Source organism: Durio zibethinus, chromosome 10, assembly GCF_047325235.1.
Source record: "Durio zibethinus cultivar Kanyao isolate XHJ-2024 chromosome 10, ASM4732523v1, whole genome shotgun sequence".
Taxonomy (NCBI): domain Eukaryota; kingdom Viridiplantae; phylum Streptophyta; class Magnoliopsida; order Malvales; family Malvaceae; genus Durio; species Durio zibethinus.
Genome location: NC_143171.1, coordinates 6,870,440 through 6,889,429, shown reverse-complemented (window position 1 = coordinate 6,889,429; position 18,990 = coordinate 6,870,440). Strand labels below are relative to the sequence as shown.

Here is an 18,990-nt window from a genome sequence, read left to right as displayed (position 1 = left end):
CATATTTTATTATATAATTTTCATGATTTCTGTGTTGAACGCGTAAGCTTACTTCAGTTTGTTATCCTTGCTGTCACAAAAGGAAAACTTCAACGTAGTTTGATGATTCCTCCTTTTCTTAAATTTTATGTCATTTTCAATCATTCAGAGTTGGTCTAGTCCAATGCTTGTTCTTGATTTTTCCCATATACCATCCAACAAACCTTAAATAATTAAGTGCCTGCGCAGTTGATATTCCAGAAAAACTCCAATAATTAGCACATTTAAGTCAACAAAACATTTTTTTTCCATCTTTGCAAACATATGAATGTTTCTCAAAACTATCTGTAGACCTTCAATTGTCTCATATTCCTGTTATGGATCAGTTTCTGCTCAGTTTCTTCATATTATTCTGTATTGTCATGCCAAAGCTCAATGCTCAACAAAGTTATTCAGGAAACTCAGTGATGAAATGTGATGGAACCGATGAAACAGGCCCATCTTCAGCTTTTCTTTGCACTCGCAATGGTGAAAAGCTATCCTGCCTGGCCTATCTGATCTTCAAATCTCAACCGCCTTATGACTCAGTCTCGACCATCTCAAACCTTACATCTGCAGATCCATTGGAGCTTGCCAACGTCAACAATATTTCACTTTCTACAATCTTGCCTCCGAACAAAGAGGTGATTGTTCCAGTGAATTGTTCTTGTTCAGGTCAGTACTATCGGGCCAATACCTCTTACATCATTCCAAGTATGCAAGACTCTTTACTTTTCGATTGCCAATGATACTTATCAGGGGTTGTCCACCTGCAATTCTCTTAAGCAGGAGAATAATGCTTCAAGCTTGCATGCTGGTTTAGTTTTACAAATACCACTTAGATGTGCTTGTCCCACAACCAATCAAACTTTAAATGGTACTAAATTTCTATTATCTTATGTGGTTCACTGGGGGGACACCATATATGATATTAGTAAGAGATTCAATGCTAGTTCAGAAGTGTAGCTGATGCAAATGGAATTGATTTAGATGATCCAATTATTTTTCCCTTTACAACAATTATTGTTCCACTGTCAACCAAACCCTCAAGCTTTCAAACTATAATTCACTTTCCACCACCACCCTATTCTTCTCCCATCACTCCAATAATTTTGAGCAAAACGTCAAGGAAAAGATTTGGTGTTTGGATAGGAATTGGATAGGAATTGGAATTTCCTTGCTAGTCTTCTGCCTTTTTCTGTTGATAGCCTTTCTACGTCATAAGAAGAAAACAAGGGAGGCTGCCAGAAAAGATGAAATGGGGAGAAAAAAATGGGAGTTACCCAAGGATTTCGTAGTTAGCATAGATCAAAGTTTGAAAGTTTACGACTTCGAAGAATTAGAGGTGGCCACTGAAAGTTTCAGCCACAAAAACAAGATGGGTGGTTCTGCTTATCGTGGTGTTCTCAGTGAAGATTTGCTGGCTATAAAACAAATGAGCAAAGAAATAGATAAGGAGGTAAGTTTGCTGAAAAGGATTAATCATTTCAATCTAATAAACCTTCGTGGGGCTTGTGAGCACGCTGGTGTTTTCTACCTTGTTTATGAGTTCATGGAAAATGGTTCTTTAAAGGAATGGCTTTAAAAGAAGAGTTGTCAAAAGTTCAAGATTTGGAATTATAGGATTCAGATTGCTTTAGATGTTGCTAATGGTTTTCATTATCTTCACAACTTCACCACTCCAGCGTACGTGCATAAAGATATTTACAGTGACAACGTGCTACTCGATAGAGATTTGAGGGCAAAGATTGCAAACTTCAGTCTTGCAAGATCAGCAGAAAGAGAAGAAAGCAGAAAATCAATGTGGAGTTCTCTGGGAACAAAGGGTTACATGGCACCAGAATATATTGAGTTTGACTTGGTGACACCTGAGATGGATATATATGCCTTTGGGGTTGTTCTGCTGGAACTGATTACAGGAAAGGCAGCTGTTTTTATGCAGGATAGAAAGGAAGTTCTACTATCAGAAGCAATTTTAACAATCATGAAAGGAGAAAATGCAGAGGCTGAACTTAATCGTTTCTTAGATCCTAGCCTGAAAGGACACCTCTGGATGGAACTTGCACGTCGAATGATGAAATTGAGCGTCGACTGCTTGGCAGAAGAACCAGAAAACAGACTGAGCATGGCTGAAGTAGTTTCACATCTATTGAGGATTCAACTGGATGCACAGCGATCAGAAGAATCCTTTTCTTCATAATGGCTTTAAAACTTAAAAGCAGAAATTAAGTATAAGCAGTACTCTCCTTTATTCCAGTATCAGTAATGCACATATGAAATGTAACAATCTTCTGTAAATTGCGTACATAGATGATTTGGACCTGTTTTGAGGTTTAACTATTGGATTATTGCCTTGTTCATTCAGATGGATAAAACTTAGGCCAAACATCTTCAAAACTGAAAATGAAGCAAAAACTGTACATTAGCTCAACCCGGTTCGGCAAAATAAAATTATATACTGGTTATTAGATGAAATGAAAATATGGATTTTCTGCAACAGTTAACAAGCTATGACTGGACTGATGAATTCAGCAAGTTCTGTTTCTATCCCTGAAGACCAAGAGCCTTCCAATGTCTCAAAAGATGACTGAACAAGAACAGAAAGGCTAAAGACTATTTCTGCCACGCTTGGCCTAGCCAGAGGATTCTCTTGTGTGCAGCCATGGCTAATACTGCCAAGCTTAGAGCACCATCAATGGGATAAAAGCTCTTCAAGTTTGGATCCATCCATTTTCTTAACCTCTTCTCCTTCTCTTCAATTTCTAAGATTTTCCTTAGATTCTTCCACAACATGAGAATCTCACCATTTTCTTTTGTTGCCATGGCTTTCCTTCCTGACAGCAAATCTAACAGTAACACATCCACTTTTGGGATTATGGTATTTGTTGTGGTTCGAGCCACTGAGAAATTAGAAATCTTGGCCTAAACATGGAGTCAAGAAGTATATTACTTGTTCTGATATCCCTGTGGACGATGTTTGGTTGAGTGTGTTCATGAATGTATATCAGGCCCTTGGCCACCTCCAGTGCTACTTGTAACCTCTGGCTCCAGGTGAGAAAGGCCACATGGCTTGAAGAAGATGAACATTTTGGATGCAACCAATTATCCAGTGACCCATTTTCTGCATATTCATAAACCAAGAAGCAATTTCCATCCGAATCAGCTGAGACACCCATTAACTTCACCAGATTTGCATGATTTACTTTCTTTAAAATCTTTAGTTCCTCTGTAACATCATCCTTCGTTTTCTTTACTGCTAACAGTTTCCCATCAATAATGGCACTGTACACTGATCCTCCAATCCTGCAGTGTTCATTGAGGTTCATGGTTGCCCGTATAATCACGTCAGCCTCATACATGATTGGCTAGACTAAGTAGCCAGAAACTCCAGCAAGTAGCTTATCTTGTCTGATCTTTGGCAACTTTTGTAAGTTCCTTCACTGGAAGCAAACCAACTTTCTCCAAAGAGGAACTATTGCGCTTAAAAGTCTTCTTTATCTCGTGTATTAAAAAAGCTGCTAAAAGGAAAATACACAGAGCCTACTGTGCTTATAACAACAACCAGGATTTCCTGATGTTTGTGTTTGCTTCCTCTCAAAGGAGATAGGTGAGTTTGAGAGAGAACCGCCAATTCTGAGACGGGGATCATCAATGGAGGAATTACTGCCGAGGTAATATTCTGGTAATTATTCAACTTATTTTCATTAATGATATCTACAGCCGATGCATTGAACTTGGCACTTACAATCCAAACATTGTCATTGGGTTGGCATACATAGCTAATAAAATATTCTGTTCCATTCTTCAATTGGGCTTCTGAAGGGCACTTGCAGAATAAAGGAAATACCACTTTGTCACCAATCTGCAAATTTTTTGGATCTAGACAAGGATTCATGCCTTCCACAGCAGTATAATCGGTGAGACTCTCAAAAGTAGTGGTCGAAACTATGTACTAGGTGTCACCAAGCTTGATGTCATAAGTAATATTAGCAAAATAATGCTTCCTGGTGCAACCACAGGTTATAGGTATCAACAATAGTTGGCCTGGCAACATCTGGGTATCCTCAGAAGCCAAGTTACTAGCTCTTGCTGTCTCTTGAGGGCTGGTTCCGAACAGATTAGAAATGTTTTGCAGGTCCAAAAAGTCTGGTTTCTGGGCAAGATATGCAGCATATGTTGAGCATGAGGAGAATGACTTCGAGCAGGAAAAGTCTGTGCATTGGTAGGTGCTGATTGAACATTGATAGAGGTAAAAAAGTAGTTAAGTAGAAAAAATAAAACTTCCAAGGATTGGTGAGAAAGGAGAGATATTGCCATTGATAACAAGCAATGTGCCTAGCTTATTAGTTTATCAGGCCCTGAAGCAGTATATTTCACAACTGTTAGATGAAAAAAGTCTCACTTAAAGTTGATGGAAAAGCTAAAAAATCATTGTTATTTTGTCTACATGTAGCTTTCCATCTGAATCCAATAAGTTTTTTTTTTTTTTTTTGAATAAAAATCTAGGTGGCCCTCGTCTCTAGCTTTGATCTTAAATGATTACTTAGTTTTCTTCTCCTTCCCGATGCAGAAGAAAATTAAAGATGACAAAACATCTATTAATGCCACCATTTTCTGGATTATACTTCAATTTCTGGTAGGAATCTTTTGGTTAGAATCAAATTAGTTTAATGCAATAACACCAAGTCAGGACGGCAAGCAGTTGAAATCCCATATCAAAAGTAACCCGACCTACACGAGCTAACTAAAATGACTACTCCTGTATACATTTATTATTAAACAATAGAATATTCTAATTAGTCCTGCACTGTGCACCATAATTGCATCTCGATTGTAAAAACTGATATAAAGTTCCATATAACAGCAATCTGCGATCTGCTAGCATAAAATCCTACATGTGGGACTTAAGTGGCCCAGGAACTTACAGTTTGGCTTGTTGGAAACGTCCAGTGAATGGGATTTAACCTTCTGTCTTTCTGGATCAATAGATACAGTCTAAAACAGACAAAAGAGTCAAACAGTGCAAATGAACTAGTTTCATTTTATCATGAAAGTGAAAAGGAACAGTTTTGCAGGTTTTATATCTTTGGACTCCCACATCTCACCTCAGTACACGATATAAGTTTTAATTTTTCTTTTCCATTTTTTTCAACATAATTTTGTTCTTTTGCTTTCCCCTCACTATTTCTCTTTGTGGTGATCTCCTTCTTCATTGTTTCTTACATCAAGACAGTTGGCCAGGAAAAGATGTCAAAAAGTTGCTTTCCAGGCTAAGAAATACTGATTCTTAAACTATTTTAACTTCTGTTGTCCAATAATTTTAAAAAAATAACAAGAAAGAAAAATACTACTAATAATATACAGATTTAAACATGTGTAACTGAAAAACGCCAAATATGATAGATTAAAGGGCTACAAAAAATTGCCTTCCCTGAATATTAGCTTCTTCAAAGCCAGATGAATAAAATTAGTTACAGACGAATCATGAATCATACCAGCATTTTCATCAGTGGAATAAAAATATGAATATAGTTTTAAAATTGTAATGCAGCATTCAGAATTCTCCTGTGCTCCTGAAAATATGCAATTCCAGAAAAATTAATCTGGTTCCACTGATTTCACGATGATTACTCCATGAGCTCGAGAAAAATTGTGTTGCCTCTATTTGCCGAGACAGTCTTGTCTATCAAATTTCATTTCAGAATTTGTTTCAACAGATTAAAATTTGCAAATTGCAATCCACATATAACACAAGATAAAAATGCAGTTTCCTGCCAGACTGCCGGAAGGAAAAGAAAAAAAAAAAAAAACAGGGGTTAACACAATAAATTCTAAATGAAAGCAGTTGTGACCATATTGCTAAATACTTCGCTTTGAAGAAGATAAACAAATCTATGCAGAGGCTGTAACACTGTTAGAATAAATACTATAAACTCTGGTGAGATCTTCAGAGCTAACTGTCCATATATGACCACGTAATGCCAGTGGAAGTACTCCATCAGTCTCCTCATAACTCTCTTCTACAGTAACAGCCTCTTTTCGCCTTCCTTCTTGCCAAAGACTCTTCACAAGAAAGTCTTTTGTGGCAGCATCAGGAATTAAATTTGAATTTCTCATGTCTTCAAAAACTCTCCATGCAAGTGCAGCTCTCTCACACCTGCAATAAGCTTGGATTAGTAACTTATACATGTAGGCATCAGGTTCCATACCTCTCTGCCTAACCATCGAAAATAGTTGCTGAACATTTTTGATATCTCCCAGTAGTGCAAAGTGATATATCAACCCAGAAAATGTCTGGATATCTGGGCAAGTACCATTTAACATCATCTCATCAAGTACATCCAGGGCATCGGAGTTCCTCCGACACTTTGTTAATGCCCTCAAGAGAGCAGAATACAAAAGCATTAGATTGAACTTCGATATGTGACCACAGAGTGTTCTATCATCACGGAAGACCTTCAAGGCGGCATCAGCATTCTTTGAAATGCCATAGAATTCAATAAGCAACCTGATGGTGCTGAAAGGTAATCTCATTCCCTCCCTCCTTATTTTATTTATAAGTTTATCAACCAATTCAACATTTCCATGCCGTGCCAATAGAGTCATCATTCTTTGCACTGTGTAAACGTCATGAGTGAATGCTGGCTGAGAAGCAACCCAACAGAAGAAATTCCAAGCTGTCTCAGCTGAATTGAAATTCCGAAGAACTTTGCAAACCAACCGACTAGTCCACACAAATTTAGCGTCCTCTAATACAGCTACCACTTCAGGACTCCATTGTTTTAAAGCATTTGCCAAAGCCTTTGGATCCAACCATGGTTTCAACCTGACCATATGAACATCAACTCCTTCATTCATATCATCATCCTCATCCTCATCCTCATCACAACTATCCTCACAAGAACCTACACTCTTGATCCTTCCATCAGGCAACATTTCTACAAGAAACTCATCAGTCTCATCAACAAATCCCGCCTCCTTCATTTGTTCCAAATCCACACGCATTGCTCGTCCCGGAAGCTTCCCATCATCCCTCATTTCTTTAAGCAAACTTTTTACCACATCAAACCGTTCCCCACCAACAAAGCCTTCAACCAGAATTGAAAACTGTTTCAAAGTCCTCTTGATTCTCATTGAAGGCAACAGAGTAAACATTTCCATAGCTGCATCCAACTTCCCTAACCTCACAAGATGCTCTATCAAAATCGTATAAGTCCTCGAATTTGGAATCACCCCTTGGTCAATCATACCCCGAAAAGCCTCCACAGCCTCCAAATTCATACCTTTTTGAGCATAAAGCCCCATGACAATGTTATAAGCCTCTGTCGATAGGCGATTTTCCTCACTCCTATACTCTTCCCATGTATTCAAAACTTCTTCAAGGTTCCCAGCAGTCGAATACCAAAACAAAAGGTTCATAAAACTGACTTTAACATTGTTAAATTTTCCAACTTTAATGTCACCAATCAGGGCTTTGAGTTCATCCTTCCTCTTGAACTTTGCAAGAACAGTCGCAAAAGCGAAAATGCTATTCTGGGAATGCTCAAAGTTTGAAACTTGCTTAAGGTTTTCAAACAAAGAAACAGCAGAGTCCGCTGAAGGAGCAGATCGAAGAGCGTTTGCAACAACGAAGGAGTCGAGAAGGCGAGTTTGGAGAAGAGGGTTGAGTGAGATAGGAGAGTTGGAACGGAGAGCGAGTCGTATTGAGTCAATGAGTTTTGCTCTGTGAAGGTAATGAGTGAGTTTGTTGGGAAATGGATCACGTGCAAAGGAGCGAACTTGTTGGTTTAGGAGGCCAAAATGGTTTCTACAAGGCGAGAATCGTTTAAAATACATTGTCACTTTATCGAATAAGAGATTGGGAAATGATTAAAAAGCTAGCTTTGGGTCATGACTTTCGGGTTTTTCGCTATGACAAAAATGCAAACGTTTGGTGTGCATGAGATTCTTGACAAATAATAATGGAAAAGGTTCAAGGGATCGTTGCAGCTCCAGCCAAGGGGTAAAAATGCAGGGTTCCGTTAAAAATGTGGGTTCAATGGCTGGGTCGAGTTTGAATCAATACGGGTTCCTTTAAACTATAGGTCCGAGGCAGCCTCTGTCCTGTGCCACCGCAAGCGGTAATTAGGGGCTCAAAAGAGAGGTTATATCCACACTATTTGTCCAAGTATATTACACACACTGTTAAATTTGCCCACCGTATTAATCAAAGTATATAGCGTTGATTTTTGAAAGGCTGGAGAGTGACAGTTGACTCAAATAAAAGAAAGTATTTTTTTTAACTTAAATTCGAATAAAATGTACTAAAGAAAAAGGAATAAAAGATGAGTACAACATAATATAGATATATATATGCACCTGTGGTATATTCTATTTCTTATGGTTTACAAGTACTTAAGTACAGTATAGTAACTAGTAACATGCTGTGCAAGAAGAAGTTTACAATACTTGCAAATGAACGTTTTCATTTTGCTTATTCACTTCTATCATGTATTAATCTTTATGGCTTTTGATTGTACGAGATTTTAATATGATAGGAATCCGCTTCTCAGATGATATAAAGGTAAAGACCAGTTATTGTTCGGTTTTTTAAATCAGAGAGGAAAGCTTCCGGTCATCCGAATATGATCAAGGGTTCTTTTAAGACCGTACTTGTTCACTGCTCGATTACCTTGCCTAAATCCCTCTCCATAAGCTGTGGATGCATCCGACTCGATCTGGTGCTTGAAGAAACCACCAAGTTTCTTCTCAAAATCAGAGCGCCTGCCTTTCTTTGATGATGTGGAAGAGGATGAAGATGGTGACGATGATGAAGATGAAGATGATGAGGATGAGGATGAAGCAGCATCACTTCCCGCTGCAGCGTAGATCTCAGAGTCAAGCCACATATGTGCTAAAACCTGACATATACCTTCCTCAACTTCTAGACTCAGATTAGGATAGCCTGTCAAAGTTCCCACTCTGTTAATACTCCTTAGTCCCTACCTTACCATCAAAAACAAAAATGAAAACATTGATCAAGGACTGGTGGAACAGATAAAACACCTTTAAGCCTAAGCCAAGCATGCATCATCTCATGGGCTAGGATAGATCCTGTCAGCAACCTGTAGATTTTTTTTTCTTTCGATCATATATATCAAAGGTACAAATAAGACTGGATAGAAATGCTGCAGCGAAAGGAAAACAAAAGATAATACCTAGGAAGACCATACAAAATGAGAATAGCTGTAACTTCACATTGCCGAATTAGCCTGTAAGGCTCAGTTATCATGTCTATGAACCGATAGCCTGCCCCAATCCTTGGCCTTCTTAAGACCTGGTAATTCGGATCAAATAAATGTTGAAATCCAATTAAATATGAGGGCATCTTAATAAAACTGAACTACAGGAATTAAGAAGTAAGAATCTGAAAGGAAATTCATACAGTGGTAACAGTCTGTTCTTCTGACAAACAGAGTCCTCTAGTTTCTGGTAAGTGATGATGCCCCTGCCCACAGATAAGACGTAAACAGGATTACAAAGAAACCAAAGCAGAGGAAATTTCCTCTGATACATAAAAATTTCGACATTTAAGCCTTACATTCTTTTCTCCCTCCATGGCCTCGTTCAGAGCTTGCCTCTCAACCAGAAGTAGAGGAACCTGCTGTTCCACTTTCATATGTAATCCTTCATAAAATTCTTGGATTTCAAGGTAAAGAGGCTGGCATTCATGAGTGTCCATAATTGCAGAATCTAGACACTCTAGACACAGCTTCCGACCATCATCAAGTGATAAATATTTTGCATCGGTTGGCTGCAAGCATTGCAAGGCTTTAAGAAATTAATGATGTGCATGTATTTTTTGTATATAACTACAAAAGGATGTGGCTCCCTTCTCTTTGTTCTGTTTCTAAAAGAAAAAGGGGAGCAGTCTTTCAACTCACCTCCATTCTTTCACAACTACAACAGCGAGGAGTGCCATCACGCTCATGCGAAGGGCAGTACTTTTGCATCCAGTAAGGATGTGCCCTATACTCAATAAGACCAGCTAGATTTGTTGGTATCTGTTAAAATGGAAAAAGAAACAAGGAAATGAGATCAGCCCTACACTGATGGGCAGCGAAAAAAAAAAAAAAAAAACTGGATGTTCAACACATTAATGCTTAAACTAGAAAACACATGGTCTTAAACTTGAAAACACAGAGGTCTCAGAAATATCATGTCTTAAAAATCCAATTATAACACATGAACAGTCACTTAGACATGGAGCAGCTGCCTCCTACAGTAGTCAACAAGTTGTATTAGGAAAACTTGATCAGGAGTTTTCTCAGATTCTGTAGCCTTTGATGGGCTAACAGGTATATTTAAAAATGTCAGTTCAGAATAGTTAGCACATGCAGGTATCAGCCTCCAATTAGGTTAGAGAAACCTGGTTCTTCTGTTTGTCCACCTTTTTGATTTATTAATCACAATATTTGATGAGAAAAACCTAATGAAGACTTCCCTCTACAACTACACATGAACCATGTAGCTATCAATTCAAATTAGATGCACAATTACATATATGGGATAAGGAGATACAGATAAGAAAAACTGCTTATGCAAATTAAATAAGGTTGTAAGACCCTGAGATTGGATTTAGCAACTTACAAATTTCTTGCAAACATCACATTTTGGATGATGCTGCTTCTTATAGCAGGATTTATGAAAAGGGCGATTCCCAGACACTGAAAACTATCACCAGAAAAGAAACTTTAAAATTAGGCCATATACAATATTCACTCGATGCTTGCAAACTCAGTATGATTAAAAAGTAGGAGAATGACTGGAGAACTTTGTTTAATACTTTCAAATTAAAATATCAATAAACTACATGAGATTTAGACCTCATAATCATTAATTGGCTTGTTGCAAGCATGACAGCGAAAACATTCTGGATGCCAAACAGCACCCATGCAACTCAGGTATCGTCCATGACCAATCTCAGCATTACAACCAGCACAGATTCTGCAGCAGCATGATTTTGTGAACCAGGTCAGCTTTCATATGGTACACATGAATAAACTCAAATAATTTCAAGAGGCAATATGTTATGATTATATATGGAAGCATACCTGCAATTTCGTAATATTGCATAAGACATACTAAACTAACAATTTTTTTAATCTTCATTTTGATAACAATAAATAACACCCCACCCCACTCCCCAAGAGAGAGATACAATTTCATTCATACTTTACCCATTTTTTTCCAACTAAATAGTCAGACCATAATTTACCCATTTTATTTCAAAAGAAAACCAGTTAATGAAAGTTCTCCAACAACTGAAACGAGGGTATCAACTGCTAAATACTAATATGTGCTAATAGGTCTGATATCTATGTCTGCATGCAAGCCTAAGCAGGTTTTATGACATTGTCAACAGTGTATGTAATATAGATCAGCTTCCTTCTACACTAGTCATTTTGAAAAGCAATGAGAATTTAATGAAAAAGGGTTCAGCACGAACAAATTACCTGTAACTAGCTGAAAAGAAGAATGGATAAGGTGAAAATAAACCCCCATGACCATAACGAGGTGGAGACTCCACATTCAAACTTTCTTGAATGGCCTTAGCAAGTTGTTCATCTTCTTCCAATTGAACTTTAGCATGTTCTTCATCTTCCTCCCGTTGAACTTTGGCATATTGGTCATCCTCTTCCTCTACATGAGCTTTAGCATATCTGTCCTCTTCCTCCTCCAAATGAGCTTCGGAGAATTTGTCATCCTCATCCTCTACATGACCTTTAGCATCTAGTTGATCCTCATCTGATTCCTCCTCCGGTTCAGACTCATCTTCTACCAAGTGAATGGGAAACATAAGAGTTGATACAAAAATAAATTTGTAACACATTAAAACCCAGGAACCAAGTTGAAACTACCCCCAAATCCTGACAAAGAAACTTCTCAGAGAACAATTACACTTTTGCTTTTCATTTTTTCATTCTGGCCAGCCCTAGCGAGGATGAAGAGTTCTATTAATTCATTATGGATATGGATATGGGGTGTATCTCACACATTTAGAACCAGTTCAGTAAGATAAACAGGAGCCAATTCTAAAATTTGTCGGCTTGGGCAATTTTCTAACAGCAAAAGAATAAGTTTACTGGTAAAAGATTTCGTTTCAATCAGTTTACATTTGCACTATAAATTATGTTAGGACTAGTTTAGGACCAAATTAAACCTATTGTAAAGTTCCCAAATGGCCACTATGACATTGAAGAAGTAAATGACATTAATCTTCCCAGTTCACCAGCTCAAAATCTTTAAATGGTTTCAACCAGAAATGACTAAGTGCCAGATTAGTTACCAGCATTAAAGGAAATTTGGATACTGCAAAAGACTATTTTTCTGAAAACAATGATTAAAGAGTTGAGGTTGAAGGGGACTGCCATAGTAACTGAGTCACCTATTAACTAGAAAAGCACATTGTTAATTTGCATGATCTGTGCTTCAGGCATGCAACCATACCTATCACTTCCTTCCCCTTCTGGTCTACTTCTGAAAGGGACAGTGCAATAGCACGATCAATATCATCTTTGTCAAAACCATCCGAGCCTTCCTGCATACAAGTTTTCCAACAAAGACTCACAGAGTTAACGTTGGAAAAACCTCATAGGAATGAATGAACCAGGATCACGCAGACAGAGGTTTTCGAAGATGACATTACATGCATGGACAAAGGTGTAACAATTTTACCATCAGAATCAATGACATCTGAACACAAGCAACCAGCAAAACTTATAAAGAGTAGAGCATTACCGCTGAACGGCGAGGCTCATCCCAAGTTCTATCATCTCCATATCTCCCATGATATCGCCCTTTATTACCTGAACCTTTAAGAATCTTGGTCAGCCAACCCATTATGTGAAATGCAATTTGCTAACCAACCAGCAGTCTTTTGCCTGCAACCAAGTCATCCATTTAGGAAGGCAGAAACAAATTCAAAACGAGAAAGGGAAGTGCAGTTATAACTAAAGATGGAAAAACCATAATTAGATAACAAATACTGTTTATACTGTCATAGGTATGATCCTGTGGAATATGGAAAACATTCCCACTTTGGGACTCATTATGTCAACTTACAGTCAAGGCTATTGACTTGATTCCTTTTTCAAAAACTATCTTTAACAAAAATAATTCAAATAAAGAAAGAAAAAATAATAAAAGGGAAACCATTCAGACGGCAATACCAGCTCTGGCCAAAAGCATGAACCTAAACAGAAACCATAATTAAAGTTTCCAAGTAATTCATAGCATACCAAAAGCATTGAAGAAATTTTCTGAATTACTGCCTGGGTTTCCCAAATCCAATCCAATCAAACAAATTCTCCCTTATTTATCAGAAATCAATTCCCCAGAATTCATTCACGTGTGGCACTCAGTGGCCTTAAATTACCACATCTCATATTCACACATCAACATGAAAACACTCAAAACTACCGGAACCAATATTATTCAGGGAAAACAAATCCAGGTATATAATAACTGAAAATCAAAATGATATGAAACAGTTGCCGCTGAAGAGAACATAGAAAAGTTAAAAGTATCAAAGAATAACTAGAAAAAAGAGAGAAGAATATGCAGAAACAACAGAATCTGATGAATCCCAGATCAGAAACAGCAACAAATTCACATGAATGCGTAGTCACCAAATTACAGTACACAGAAGGATATTCCAAGTTAGACCTTTAATTGCCATCAACATAACAAGAAAATACTGACCCTTTTTTTCTTATTGTGACAAGGAAAAAAAGTTAGATAACCAATTCTCAGTGAAAGATAAGGTGAGGAAAAGAGGTTGAAATAAAAAAGAGAGCTTGAATCCTAAGCAAAAACCAGGTCCTTAATAAGAAAAAAAGGTTGATAAAAAATTTGGAAACAGTGAAAGCTGGTTTGGAAAATTGACAATAATGTCATGTGGTTTATGATGTTTACCTTGCTTAAAAACCACCAAAAAGATTAGTTTTTTTTTTTTTTCGTTCTTTTTGAAGATTAGAGGAATCAAAATCCAAATGGATTTTTTGAATTGTTATAATTTATTGCTTTAACATGTGGGTCCTTTATGGTGTGCCCATTGCCTGGCACACTCCACTACACGTCAAAGACACTTCAGCTCTTCTCGTTGAAAATATGACAAGGAAGAGACAGTAGAGAAGAGGGGTAGGCTTTCATTTCATTTCTTGATCTTCCACTGCAGTTGTGTGTTCTTGGACTTGCAGTAAAGTCTGTACTTTGGTTTATTTGTTGTCCTTAGTTTGGCACACCTAAGGTTGGCATCGGGTCGGGTTCGGAGCGGGTTTTGTTCGTTCCGAATCCGATTTGATTTTATCATCAATAAACTCGAATTCGATTCGAAATTTTTTTTATTTTTTCATATCCAACTTCGATCCGAATCCGATATTATATAATCCGTATCCGATTCGATTCGACCTGAAATTAATAAAAATATTATTTTTTAAATATAAATATTTAAAAATATTATTATATAAATATATATATAAATAAATAATTAAAAAATTAATTAAAAAATAATTTTTTAAATAATATCAAGTCGGGTAAAGTTGGGTATGCTTAAAATCTGATCTTGATTATTTTCTAACATTACTCGATCCGACTCGATCCGAAACTCAAAATTAAAAAAAAAAACTCGATCTCATAAGATCGGATCGATCAAAACCTGCTGGAATCGGGTTGAATTTCCAGGCACACCTCCGTAGTTACCCCACTTTTTGGCCATTGCCCAATAAATGGCATAACGCCAAGTGGCGAAACAAAATCAACTGTCACCCCTTAAAAAAAACCAAAAATCATTTTTTTGGTAATTTTAAATCTAACTCTTCACCTAGAAAATGAAAATTTACAAGGAATAGGTGAAAAACGAAAAGACACCCTTTTCGCTTCTTCATCCACTGCTTTTTCTTTCCAAAGAAAGCTTAGAAAAGGCTAAATGGTAGTGTATTAAAAAAAGTAATAAAGTTTGAAATGATTCATTATCCATAATAGTTTTATGATAATCAATCATCTGTACACATTAATCTTTCCAAAAAAATTGTTTCCAATGAGTATGCATGCGCATATGCTCCTATTGTTTACTCTACTAATTCATGTATCCAAAGACCACAGCTCTCTTTTGCATGTGCCATGAATCTAAAGACAGCTAAATTTCATCATTCCAAGTGCTTATTCAGATTGTGCTCAATAAATAGAAAAAAAAAAAAAAAGGCTAATTCAAATTAGTCATTTCATGCAAAACTTGTAGTATTAGGTGCATGATATAGTTTTCCTGCTTGGTTAGTTGCACACGGATGTGTAGCTTTCAAGTTGCTTTATTTTATTGAGTGCAGGTAATTAGGTGCTAATCGAAGATGTGTGTATGTTAACAACTTCAATAATAAAACCTTGTTCAATTCCCAAATGGTATCTTCGAGTCAAATTATTATTCATTTGGGTGGAAGGAATGAAAAGAAAAAGAAAGACAGACGGAAAACAGAGCCAATCCTTGTTCATGAAAACAATGACTTAAAATGCTTATTTAAATTGTTGCTAATTATAATAAAGAAAATTAGTCAATTATACTCATGAAGTGATACTCAAAATTTCAAAGTGTTGTCCAAAAGGAAATAATTTCGACTTCTACAAATCGACATTTGTTGTTGTATTCATTTTTCAATTGACTTATAGTACAGAGATTTTGTTGAAATATATCATTTAACATCCTTGAGAAGGAGTCATTTTAGGTGCCCTTTGACTGATCAATAGTATCTTATATATTGACTTGATGATTGGGTATTTACACTTCTTAAACATCTTTTTATTTTCAATGGGTGAAAATTAAACCATGAAAAATATCTCATTTTCTTCTCATAACCCTCTCATTGTTAACGATGGCAAGATTATCTTTTTAAAAATTTTAATACAACAATTAGACATCTCAATTGACTATACATAAAAAGAATATGCTTATACCGATATAAAATTAAAAAGTTTTATTTTTTTTAACCGTTACATCAAAATTAGATCTACAACTAAGATAGAAAAAAAAAGTTTCTTCATCTTTTTAATGGTTTGTCAAGATTGTGCAACTGAAATGATATAGATTCTAATAGTCAGTGTCGTTGGAGCTATATTGGCACGTGATTGGTTTCTTGATTGATATTATGTGCCCATCGACGACTTCAGTGAAAGCAAATTGGAAATTATGGCAGGCCCACAATTATGCCGGGAGGGGGGGGGGGGGGGGTTGGGAATCTTGCTTTTATAAGTTGTTCTCATGTAGAAAAGAAATCGAATTTGGCGACTGCTTCCATCACAAAAATAATGGAAACACCTTTTTGGCCTTTGGTGCAGCCAAGGATCGATGTACATCTATTTTAAATATACTATGACAAATATTTACCTTGACATAATACACATAAGAATCAAATTAACTAAATAAATATGAGAATTAATGAATGAAAATTTTGGTGGATAAAAAAATTAATTATTATATATTCAATAATTGGTATCGAGCTCCAAACTTAAGGTAAAAACCTTGAAATCATGAGAAAGAGAAGAGAGCAGTTAAGGCAAAGGTAGGGAGTATTATCTGTGTTTGCACTCTAACACTAAGTCAAAAGTTGAGACTAGAAAGGTTAGAGAGAGGAAAATAAAAATATAAGGAAAAGTGAGATTGGATTGATAGTATCTGAATAGCTTTATTTATAAGCAAATGTGAAGGGTTTGTGGGATATAATAGTGACATAGCCGAGGTAACGTGGCACTGTACATGTCAAGTAGGCTTACAATTTTAGGTTGGTCCAAAAGTAAAAAATGCCTCTGGCTGTCTGTTAATAGTCTTGATGAGAAAATTGATCAATTTACCTTTTGGACCCAAAAATACTCCTAACATTTTATCTTCCCACCAAGCAGTATGAGAATCAAAATAATGGGTGCCTAATCAAACCCTTATGGTGCACATATTCACTAGTTTGACCTCAAGCTTGTGAGCGTGGTTTTTTGAAAAGTTATGCCTAGGACCCTACCTCACATTATCAAGGTTAAATGTCATCGAGGCTGATATTAGAGTTGGGTAAGAGAGGTTTGTGACTGATTGTATGCTATTGAGTGTAATCTTGGTTATTTTAAAATGTGCCAACCTAACGTGTGAACGTAGGTGCGGAGTTTGATCTTAAGCATGGGTTTTGGGTTATATGCATAGTAGGTTCATTCTGGGGTTGCTGGGGTGAGTGAGTTTATGTCAAAGAGGCCCAAGGTTAAGCTAAGCAAGCTTATAAGTAACTATTGACATGATTCACATGTTCGATGTAAGACTTATGTTTTTTTTTTTAAGTTTGATCCTCAAGCCTAATTCATGGTTGAACTGGTAATTAGTCTATTCGAAAAGTTTGCCCTAGGTTTTGCAACTGGTCTACCTGGTTTGAATAGGTGAGATGACCAATTTGGCCTTCAGTTATTTGAAAATCTCATTTAATTAGGAAAGAGGTATTTGGGCGGTAAAAATCCAAAGCTAGAAATGTGAAAGGTCATTATCGGTAACAATCTGACAAGTGGTGTAATTTAGGCTATTCATCTTATATGAACATTAGCTATATAAAAGACCTCTTAGGGCTTTCATTTTTCACCTTGTTGCATTTTTGCTCTTAAACCGACTTGTTTTAACCGACCTAAAAATTTTCACCTTCTTTCATTCATCTTTTTTTCTTTCATTTTACTTCGATATGTTTTCTTTTCTTTCTTTTATAATATCTTTTAATGCAAGCTTTGGGGGTTTAGAGAGTTACAAGGTAGTTTCCAAATGAGGTTGGCTCAACAGTGGGGTCGAGAATGACAAGGTCCTTTCAATCATTGCAGGAAAAAACTATTTAAAGGGGCTGCATTCTAGCTCAATCCCATGATTGAAAAAGGGTAGAAAAGAATAGAAGACAATGTCTGCTCTAGAGGAGAACAAGTCTATTAGAGCATAGGTGAGTTGTAGATGCCATTGACTTTTAGCTTGAAAACCTTATCTTTCTTATATCTCAAGTCAATCCAACTTCTTCATCTAATTTTTCTTTTTTTGTTGTTCTTCTTTTTGAGGTTCAACTTTCTCAACTTTTTATTTTTTTGTTGCTTTATCTGCTTCTTACTTATTTACTCCTTCTAAGTTAACTCTAGTCGATGTCATTCACTACTCTTCTTTACTTGAAGAGTCTCATTGTCTCTATTCTTCCTCTAACATCGTGGTGCTCTCTGACACTATTTTAACTTAAAATTTTACTCTTGCTTGAGCCTTGAGATAATAAAGGCTCTGATGATGAAAAGGGTTTCAATGGAAAGTAGGAGTGAGAAACCAACCAGGTTAAAAAGGAAGGTAAGGATGGGAAGAAGTTCTCAAATTCAAAGGACATGGCTTGTGTCCTTATCTTCATTCCTTACTCCTTACGTCTAAACTTTAAGGATGTGATAAAGAGCTTAAAAGGTAAGGCTAATCTTTAAACTGCCCTAATATGTGCTTTACTTACTACGTTCGATCTTTAGAGGTCAACTTTAGCCTTTTAAATAAGGGTTACAATGTATTGATGCCAACTATTGAGCATCGGATCACTTTTTCCTTGAAAAGTTACCTATTTTGGGTGTATTAGGATTCCATAGTGCCCGGTCTGAGGCTCTATTTACATATTTTTATTTTTAAACTTTTTTTCTTATAATTTAACGATCATTTAGTTCACCCTAAATTCTTTCCTATATTTTTTCTACTCTTCCTTTATTCGGGGAGTTCTTTTTAGTAAAAAAACATTGACACGATAAGAGGTGGTTCTATATAACAGTTCATCTCTCCAATAAGATATTCACAAATTGCCCGCATCATAACGTATAAGTCTAAAAACTTAACCGCTAAACTTAATTTTAGGAGTCGCTATTAATTTTTTTTGTTTAGATGTGATTGGTCACCTAATAAATCTATCCCTTTAA

At 36.4% G+C, this 18,990-nt stretch overlaps 2 protein-coding genes and 2 pseudogenes across 6 annotated transcripts; 1 reads left to right on the top strand and 3 right to left on the bottom strand.

The window, feature by feature from the left end:
- The first annotated feature begins 299 nt into the window (after positions 1-299).
- Positions 300-2,315, top strand: LOC111292889 (lysM domain receptor-like kinase 4 pseudogene; annotated as a pseudogene).
- A 126-nt stretch (positions 2,316-2,441) lies between these two features.
- Positions 2,442-4,392, bottom strand: LOC111293265 (serine/threonine receptor-like kinase NFP; annotated as a pseudogene).
- Positions 4,393-5,668: 1,276 nt separating this feature from the next.
- Positions 5,669-8,331, bottom strand: LOC111291837 (Tetratricopeptide repeat (TPR)-like superfamily protein). The gene has a single exon (XM_022883909.2). The coding sequence runs from the start codon at positions 7,852-7,854 to the stop codon at positions 5,911-5,913; it is 1,944 nt and encodes a 647-aa protein (XP_022739644.2). The 5' UTR covers positions 7,855-8,331; the 3' UTR covers positions 5,669-5,910.
- A 12-nt stretch (positions 8,332-8,343) lies between these two features.
- On the bottom strand, positions 8,344-14,101 carry LOC111291838 (protein DA1-related 1-like). Of its 5 annotated transcripts, none has more exons than XM_022883914.2 (12): positions 13,975-14,101; positions 12,799-12,941; positions 12,508-12,598; positions 11,514-11,835; positions 10,884-11,004; positions 10,648-10,731; positions 9,942-10,061; positions 9,599-9,811; positions 9,443-9,505; positions 9,216-9,334; positions 9,064-9,122; positions 8,344-8,962 (listed from the first exon to the last, which is right to left on the bottom strand). In XM_022883914.2, exons 2-12 carry the CDS (start codon positions 12,898-12,900, stop codon positions 8,613-8,615), a joined length of 1,644 nt encoding a protein of 547 aa, XP_022739649.2. In that variant the 5' UTR covers positions 12,901-12,941; positions 13,975-14,101; the 3' UTR covers positions 8,344-8,612. The 5 variants fall into 5 exon arrangements, with proteins under 5 accessions (XP_022739649.2, XP_089622747.1, XP_022739646.2 ...); XM_089766621.1 differs by having other exon boundaries at positions 11,514-11,832; XM_022883911.2 differs by lacking the exon at positions 13,975-14,101 and adding an exon at positions 13,762-13,965.
- Positions 14,102-18,990: the final 4,889 nt, after the last annotated feature.